This window comes from Musa acuminata, chromosome BXJ2-4 (assembly GCF_036884655.1).
Source record: "Musa acuminata AAA Group cultivar baxijiao chromosome BXJ2-4, Cavendish_Baxijiao_AAA, whole genome shotgun sequence".
Lineage (NCBI taxonomy): Eukaryota > Viridiplantae > Streptophyta > Magnoliopsida > Zingiberales > Musaceae > Musa > Musa acuminata.
This window is the reverse complement of record NC_088341.1, coordinates 33,071,572-33,081,195: the sequence shown is the minus strand read 5'-3', so window position 1 is coordinate 33,081,195 and position 9,624 is coordinate 33,071,572. Positions and strand designations below refer to the sequence as shown.

At 34.3% G+C, this 9,624-nt stretch overlaps 1 protein-coding gene across 1 annotated transcript; it reads right to left on the bottom strand.

Annotated features, from left to right (window-relative positions):
• Positions 1-455: 455 nt before the first annotated feature.
• LOC103976743 (amino acid transporter AVT1C) lies at positions 456-7,936 on the bottom strand. Its single transcript, XM_009392058.3, has 13 exons — positions 7,824-7,936; positions 7,385-7,618; positions 5,374-5,699; positions 4,697-4,911; positions 4,567-4,590; positions 4,053-4,233; positions 3,263-3,482; positions 3,041-3,176; positions 2,441-2,460; positions 1,959-2,104; positions 1,694-1,737; positions 1,553-1,615; positions 456-802 (listed from the first exon to the last, which is right to left on the bottom strand). The coding sequence occupies exons 2-13, from the start codon at positions 7,600-7,602 to the stop codon at positions 704-706; spliced, it is 1,692 nt and encodes a 563-aa protein (XP_009390333.2). The 5' UTR covers positions 7,603-7,618; positions 7,824-7,936; the 3' UTR covers positions 456-703.
• Between the last annotated feature and the right edge of the window lie 1,688 nt (positions 7,937-9,624).

Here is a 9,624-nt window from a genome sequence, read left to right as displayed (position 1 = left end):
AGATTGATAAATGTAAAGGCATTTATAGGAATTTTGAAATTTTATAGGGATGTATAAAGAGAACTAACGGATAAGTAGGAAAATAATTGACTTTGGAGACTCAGATGTTTCTATATACTGAAACCTGACCCGAACTCGTGTTCATTTCTCGATTGACTGATGATGATTTGATGATGTTTTCCTTAATCTTGCACAAGTGGTCGAGATTTGATGCCATGGCTTTCCTTAATCACGAATTTAACTGTTCTAATTGTGTATGTGGTGTCATTTAACTTAGAAAAACACAAAGCCTCATTAGACAACAAGGCTGGTGATAAGTGCATTGCTTCAATCACTCACTCTACATGGAATGATTGTTTCATTTCTAGCATGCAACTGCATATGCACAAATGAATACAACAAAAGGAGGTCAAAATATGACGATTTCACTTGCAAATCAAGAAACAAAACAAGAGTTAAGTAGCAACAATTTTTAACATAAAAGCAAGAAATCATCATTTAAAATGTACCACATTAGATCATGTTATGCATAAGATCATATCACTTATTGTACTTGTATAAATTAAAAGAGGAAGAAAAGACTAAGACCAACACTAGTTCAGTATCCGATAAACAAAATTTACAAGAGGACATAAATAAAAAGTAGTAGGAATAATAAAAGCAAAAATGAGGAACAACCAACTAGATTTGCTTGGTGCCGTGATCATTGACTCAATTTATCTACTATTTTGGAGATTGATGAGACGGTGCCGACAATGGAAGAAACAACTCCAATTGTGATAATGATGATGCAAAATAGTCCCTACAATTGAAATTAATTAGACAATATATTACACAGCATGTACATCGCATAAGATGCTAGCTAGCAAATTATTATTAGTTATGTAATGATTCAACCTTCTAAATTTCTATGCATCGAAACTAAGACTTTAAATTATTTTATCTCGTGGATAAAGTAGAACATGGATCCATACTTAGATACTACTATAATTTATCTTTGAACCTCTTAATATGTGCATGATATTATATCATCAATAAGCATTTGTTCAGTGTTTTAGTGGTCTAAAATTGTGAATGCTTTTTTTATTTATGATGAGCAAACCAATATTTGGAATAAAATGAATGTTTCTGAATTTTTGTAGATTAGATAAACAAAGAGAAGCTTATAAATATAAAGAGTTCTTTTGGAGATTTTTGTAAAAAGGATGTATAGACAATGATAGAATCAAATCAAACACTAAACATTTTTTTGCAAGTGTGCATTAATTTTTTATGTTAGTTGGATGTTAGACTTTGACCCTTTCTCCTTTGATGAACTGATGTCAATCAATGATTCAATAAGATGCTAAACAAACTTAATATAATGGTTTTGTGAAGAACATATTTCTGAAATATCTTGTGAACTTTTACATTCAGCTTGGTTGTTATTTTGCACCAAATATAAACTTATTATATTACCATTTTTTCAGCAGATTCATGACATATCAAAAACCTTCTGCAAATGAAATGATAGGAGCATATATGGCTGTAGGTATTGATTAAATGTTATTACCTGAATTCTTGTAACTTTATGACGAAGTATGCTCAAGAAACAAGCACATGGAAAAATCAAAGTCTGCAACAAAATAAAATTATTATAGATAGAACAGTGATGTCAAACTTTTAAAAAAATTGAAGCAAATCTAGAACTTACAACGAGCATTGTGAGCAAAGATCCAATAAAAGCCATCACCAAACCTGTTAAGAAAATAATAACCAAATTATACAAGTGCTTAAAGCTGAAAAATTTTATAGAAAATGCAAATGGGAAAAGAGGGGTTATTTCATCCTAAGTCACAAGTAAATTATTGCGTTGCTAAGTCATGAATTGAAATGTAAATTTTTAGGGAATTAACACTTAGGAAATAATTGGTAAGATATTGTAAAACTGAAAAGGAAGCAACATGAAATAAGCTTACCAAAGAAAGGGACGGAAAGAGCCACTAACAGAGTAGAAAGAACCAGCGTTGTTCTTATCATGATTGCATACAAGTGCGACTTTGATTGGTTTGATGGTATCAACTCCTCCAAACTCAGTGCCAAAGGAGTCAGAGTTAATGCATATGTTTTCATAAGTTAAGGATAACAAAAATTTCCATAAGAATTTGTGTGCAAACTTCCAAATATCACGCTACTATGAAGAGACCATAATCATTACCATCTATTTAAAATTTAGAATTAAAAATGTTTTTTAAGATAGTTTTAGTAGAAAATTTGGAATTACCACAAAATTCATTTGACTTCCAATCAAAGTTCAACTAATTGAAGAAGCTGAAGCATTTTTTTGATAATATAATAAATCTTTGAATCAAACTTACAGGAACAAAGAGTATCACCATTAAACAAAGTTCTTCAATGGAGTACAATATGATCAAAATAGAAAATGTCATTTAAAGGATATTTAGTAATCGGGTTCACCACCTGCAACCAAAAGTCTATGAAATAACATTAGTAACCAACTCGACCATTATCCCAGGATGTAAATTTTTTTTAAGACAAATACTTCAATTAAACAGTCAACATCTTAATTTGAACATCTAATAGATAAACTTAAAAGATATTGTTGATTTTATTGTTGTGAGAATACATTTTTTTCCCTTTTTACTTAGATAAATTATCAAATATGCATGTCTCACAGTTTTATTTACGTTCATATTATTGATCAAATTAGTCTAGTATATGCAACACAAAAAAACAACAACATTAGTGTTTTTAGTAGAATCTCTTGTTTATGAATTGTATTCAAAGTTTCTGATAATGTAATTTTCCAATGAATTTTATTTTTTCCTTTTCTTCCCTTTTCTCAATTAAAGAGATACAGAATTTTATGATTTTTCTTTTTTAAATTTTAATATGTACCTTCATGTATGCAAGAAGCAAAACCTTCAATGATTTATAAGAAAATGAAATAAAGATCAATATTTCATGCATTTTATAGACCAACTAGTTAAAGTTCGCAATCATTGAGAAATAATAATAAAGAAAAGAATATAGTAGTTACCGTAGTCCACACAGTAACCCTCGAAGCCACTAGATTATGTGGCATGTTGAGAGTAAATTGCGATTGCGTTGACTCCCCAAACATAGTGTAACCCATGACAGCAACCCCAGCGAACATCACAGTACAAATTGCAAAGCTACAAATATGATTGGCCAAAATGTAGTTAGATTTCTGTGTATTAGTGAAAGGTAAGGAATACTAACATGTCTTAGATCTACTCACCTGGTAAAGAGAACGGAAGGATATTGATTGGGTTTCTTCAATGAGGAATATATGTTCGGGAAAACTGCATGACCTGAATAGCAGTATCCATATATACCAATGGCAATTGGTATACCTGAAAGATTTAGTGAAGTGCCCTTATTTTGAAATCCAACTTTGTCGACTGTACCAACCCAAAATAAGCTTAAGACAACCATTACCGATGCAATAACTCCTCCAACTGCCAAATATTGAGAAAGAAAGGAAAATTAATAAACCTATAAGTGGATGTTTTTATTAAATCAGAATCTAGTAAGCATGCGTTTTCTTAAAATGTTTGATGAATTCTAAATTTATCTGATTCTGGTGATAAGGGTTCATTTGGTGATTGCAGACCCATCTGCATCTGCTTTGAATAAAAGAAAGTGCAATTTAAGGATAACTAATTGATCATATATTAATTTAGACCTCACAAAATTCCATTTGCTAGTACATGATTAATATTTATATATACACGCATATACATTTCATGCCACAATCATCACTTAGTTGTGTATAAAGAATGAAATGATGCATATAACCAGTATTAAAATATGACTTTGTTGACCCTGTGTTTCCCAAATTACTAATTCTAAACAATATCTAGAAAAATTTCTAAACAATAATAAAATATTTCTCAAAATGCTCTTTTGTGTTTTTGACTTGCAGATGAAACAAATGATCCATTAAAATGTTGACCTCATGCATCTTACCAAATTAGCTAGTGTTAATGACAACTGCAACAAGAAATTATTGAAGGGGATATACTGACCTGATATGTAACTAAGAACACTTAAATCTCTAAGCCACGTAGTGGGGAGAACCAAAATAGTCGTCAAGATGGCAAAGAGTAGACGAGAGTCTAAATGTATGCCGCCTATATTCAGTTGCGCATTTGGAAATAGTGATGATAAGTTATCCCTCTCTAATATTATATACTCAACACAACAAGCCTGCAAAATGAATGCACATTAGAAATCACAAATACTATCATAATTATTAAATAAAATAATGTTAATTCACTAATTTTGATTCCCTATGACTCATATGATTGGTATCACAATTGACAGAATAAAAAATTCATGTTTAAGCCCAACCAAAAAAATCATTCAAGTGGATTCTCCCCAATAACAGCTAACCTCAAGACCACACAGGTCTACGTGACGTATGAGATCATATAGCAACAAGCTCTTATACCAATAATTATCCCACATCCTAAGCCATAATGTCATCAGATAAAAGACTGATATGATGATGACGACGTGGATTCAGGTATTTATACTTACATACAATTCCATGTAGAGGATTATCTGCGTGTTCATGAGAACATGAAACGAAAGCGTTAGTTCATCAGTTCTTAATAGCGGTTAAGATTCAAGAGAATACAGGAAGTGGACATGGCTATGAAGGGCTTACAGAGATGGCAAAACGACCAGTGGTACCAAAGGCAGCCTGACCTATGTCGGGGTACGTCTCCAGGCCTTCTTCACTATCCAAGCAATAGCGCAGCAGAATGCCGGTGTACCACGCAAGCACGGCAAATGTCAAGAGTATGGAGAGCCCAAGCCATCCTCCTTCTTTGACGGCATAAGGTGTTGAAAGGATCCCAACCCCACATAAAACATTCATCCCTAACAAAGAAGTTTCACATGATACCGTCAAGAAAAAAAAAAATGAAAATGTCAAATGAGAACGGTGAATTAATTTCTTACACAGATTATTTCTACAATCAAATTATTCCTTATGTTGATATCAGGATCACGAAAGCCTACGGATGGTTGATAAGAACCCCTTTTTTTTTTCTTTTTTTTCTCTTTGTGGTTCTCAAGCTATGAGTTAAACTTGCATGGTGAACAAGTCCTATATTTGACTGCGAGTGGTCATAAAGGCCTGTAGATTTGGGCCTTTGAATTCAACATAGCTCTTAACATTATGTAACTCCTCTAACAACTATCAATACGTGACATAAAGGCAAACATGTATAAGAGATGCAAACAATACATAAAATAGATTTTGACATTAAGAAATAAACTAAAATAAATTTTCATACTCTTAAAAAGTTGATAACAAGGATGAGATCGAGATATGCACACCATTGAGCACCGCCTGTCCATAGGAACAGCTCCGGGATACGGGTAACTCATGAGGGACCTTCTCTTGTATCTTCTCTAACGATGGCTTCCTCGATGGCAGTGGAGGGATCAATAGCGAATGCGAGCTTTGTCTTTCTTCGTCTTGTAGTTGAAGATCAGCAGCAGTAGTGGGCAGTAAAGGCTTAATAAGTGACGCAATGATTTCTGGGGTGTGCTTGCCTCGAAACGAGGAAGAAAGGAAGGAACTTGACAATCTGCTGAGTGTTGGAGTCCCCAGGAACCCTATCGTTGGTGGAGTCACACTACTGTACATGTCGATGGATTGCCTGAGAACAAAAAAGAAGAAGAAATATTGTGTTTAGTTCATCGTTTAGGCTCAATATCAAAAGCATTGCAAACAAATCGGTAAAACTATCTGAATAATTTATCACCAGAACCTTTCAGGCATTAAACGATCTTTATACTCTGATATAATCCACTCACTTAGCCATACAGTTAAACGGATATAATTTCATTTGAACATACTTGTTGATGATGCCTTTCGTGGTAAAAAAGGCATACCTTGAATATTTATGTTTATTTCAGAAAACAAAAAATAAAAAAATCTAAATTTACAAACAAAATTAACCGTTCAATTTCCTTTTTTTTCAAAAAGTGAAGGAAAATTTCATCGTTCAAGTTCTAAAATGGAACAATATTTCCGTATGCTAAACAAACGAAACCAAATAGGAAACAGGTTTTATTTCCATTCTCCAAACTAAATAATTTATCTTTGTTGTTTATGGAAAAGATCTTCCAATGGATTTTTCTTTCCAAACAAAATACTGTCAAATTGCACCTCCGCTGTATGACATGTTGGTTAACGTTTCCATAAGTTATTTATAAATGTAAGATTTCATAAGATTCCAGAAATCATAAACTGCAAAATGTCATACAGCGGATCTTCTTCGTTATAAGGCTGCTTAAATAAATATATTTCTCGATAATTCTAATGATCCCAAAGAGTATGGGCCCTTACGATAGTCAGGCAGTGGATGAGAGAGAAAACCCTGTTCCCTGTCCTGGGACAGACTACAGAGCTACACCCTGCCACCTCCGTCTAAGCTGTCGCGGGCCACAGGCACCGTTTCGGCTTTTACTGGACAACCTATAGCAAACAAGTCCGCGACAGATCAGTCTGCCACAGCAGCAGCCCTCACCCTTTTCCGAGACCCTTCGACACAAATCCTATCCAAAACATGAACCAGCATCCCCTGGACATTAAAATACGTAGAACAAGTCAGAGTAGGCCACTGCCACCTCCATCCTCTCCCCCGTTAATAGATTAATTAGGTCGGATTCCTCACGCTTCATCTCCATTGATCATTCTTAATTGATCCCAAAAATATATGTGCTGTCCGAGCTTGAGTTTATACGGAACTAATCATTTATATAAGAGCTACGAACCAATGCGGTACTTACGGACTTACTAATTCTTCTTTCACCCCCACCATCCCAACATGATCCGTAAGTACCAACGGTTGGGATGTGACGATAGGAGGGATCAAAACTCTGCACGAAATCGTACGGCCCCTTACAAACCAATATTGACTCAAAAACTCTTCTACTACAATTCGTACATATAATGTATGTACGAGGGAGGGTATGTAGTACACTTACAGCTAATAATAATATTGGTCTCTGAAGAGATGGATCCAAGTCGCATTGATGAGGAAGGAGACAATACCGCGACAGCCTCGTCCTAACGCCATCAAAAATATTCCATCCAACCTAATAATCTGTCGCCGCGCTAAATTTAAAAGTATTGTCACCAAATTATTACCCCACCATCCTTCGAACGACACCCCCTACGATCACGACTCGCCGCGCGAGATACCAGCCGATTCCCACCGCCGCGGCCCAACGGATCGAGATCGGGATCCAACGGCGGTAACCCGGGAAACGTTTTCCGCCGTCGGATCGCGATCGTAAGGCACGCATGAGGCGATCTATCCATGCAAACGGGGGGTACCTGTAGCTTTGGGGCCAATTGGTGGAGTAGGAGTTGGGCCTGCTCCGCGGGGGGCCGTCGTCGTCGTCGTCGTCGGGGGAGGAGGACGAATCGGAGCCGTCGGAGTCATCGTCGTCGGCCGCCCTCGACGGCTGCGCCTTGTGCTCTTCCTCCTCGTCGACGTCATCGTCCTCCTCGCTCTCGATGAAGAGATTGCGATCTGACACCGAGTTCTTCATCTCCTCGCTACCACCTCTGCCTCAACAGAAAACAACAACACAAACAGGCGCTCCGAATCAGTCCAACAACGGATCTAAAGAGTCTAAGTCAAAAGAGGAAGGAAATCAAGAGAAACGAAAAGGAATACATCCATAAACAAGGTTGCTCTCTTCGTCTTTAGCAACCAGAGCTTCTTAAGGTACATAAATCTAACGAGAGAGAGAGAAGGAAGAAAACTTACAGTGGAACTCTGCAGAGATGGCAGTCGCAGTGAGCTGTGACAAAGGAGGAGAGAGAGAGAGAGAGAGAGAGAGGAAGACGAGGGAATAGATAGACAAGGCGATATTACCGGCGGATGGCGTTCATAGACGCCCTATTTAAACACGAAGCTTAGGGTCATTGGAGACCGTGAAATGTCACAAATACCCTTTAGTAATATAGTAATAATAATTCTACCCTCGCTTTAATAATAATAATAATAATTCTGCTGATCTCTTATAATGTTTGTAAAGTTATTTTTGTTCTACTTGCTTTGTGCTGTTTTGGAATTAATAATTAATTTTTTTTAATTATAAAGAATAAAATTTTAAATAATATTATGTTTTTGTTTTCCCACATAATATTTATATTTTTTTTAATATAACAGAAGTTCCCATGCTCTCAATCATTTTTATCTTTCTTAATAAATGATAGAGGATTCTTTTGTCATATTAAAATGTAGGGAATAATTTTCTGGAAAATTGTCAGACATAAATTATGTGTGCTATTGCATGACCCATAAGCCACCCCAACAAAAAAAAAAAAAAAAGAGAGAAATATTTAACTATTATCATCATTGGTTATTCATGTCCCATATCTTGAATGGTCTCATGGTTCTTTTCTTTATTAATATTATTATTTTAGATATAATTTTTTATGTGACATCTCATTCCATCATAGCATTTGAGACATTGATTCCAACTTAGTTTAATACACCTTTGATTCCAAACATCATAGGACAAAGTGGTAGGCCCCAATGGATGTATAGATAAATGAAAAAAAAATGATACAGTTTTAGTACTTATCCTTTGTAAAAAAAAATTCTTTAAATTTCATTAATGTTATGAAGATTTTAACTCAAAAATTAAAGATTCACCAATTCAATCTAAGATAACCTATATTTGTGATTTAAGGAACTTAAATTATTGGATCATTTTTCATTGAGATTGACTTGGGTTTATCTTCTATTAATCCTTCAAACAATCTAATGTTGAGTCTCCAACCTTCTTCCTCCTGTGTTCATTTTATCATATAAATATTTTTAAAATATGTTATAATAATATATATTTTATTTGATTACAATATAAACACATTCCTTTTTCTTCCTGTGAAAAATTGTTACAATTTACTTGTGTTAAACTATATCATCATTTACTTATATATGTCAAATCATATGTAAAGAGAATCTCTGAACATTGCCTGACAAAAATTGTTGCACTTCAACATGACAAGTCACTTTTTCTTAGCATATGTATTCCTTTGTCACACTGTGACATGTAAGTTTACCATCTTGCCATGTAACATATATGTATATTGACAATTAGCATATATAATCATTTTTATTTCTAAATGAATCTTAAAAAATTATTAATTTTGAAGCTGAGTGATCAAATTATCTTTTTAAAGTTTATGTATATGAAAAGAACTAATTATCTTATTTATTTTTATTAATTTATTGGAAAATTATCCTGCAGTTTAAGAAAAGGTCAAGAACTCAATGATTTGAATAGTTAATCTTGTATTGATTTGAACAGTGGAAGGATAGAAGGGCCATATGTTACATCATTTCACTTTCCATTCCTGCCTACCATCTCAATATTATTATTGATGATGGATGTGCATGTTATGTAGTGATAATTAACTTTATATTATTAAATTCTAATCCTCCATGTTTATGGCATGATGCTCAAGTTACAATAGACCTTTACCTTTGAATTAGTCTTGTCCACCTTAATTAATTAGAGTATGGCCATTGAGAGAGAGAGAGAGAGAGAGAGAGAGAG

Coding starts and splice junctions, on each gene's coding strand:
- LOC103976743 (XM_009392058.3), bottom strand. CDS start 7,602: ATGAAGAACTCGGTGTCAGATCGCAATCTCTTCATCGAGAGCGAGGAG. Junction 5,700..7,384: donor AATTGGCCCCAAAGCTACAG/GTACCCCCCGTT, acceptor TTTTGTTCTCAG/GCAATCCATCGACATGTACA. Junction 803..1,552: donor ATAAAGTTACAAGAATTCAG/GTAATAACATTT, acceptor TTTCAATTGTAG/GGACTATTTTGCATCATCAT.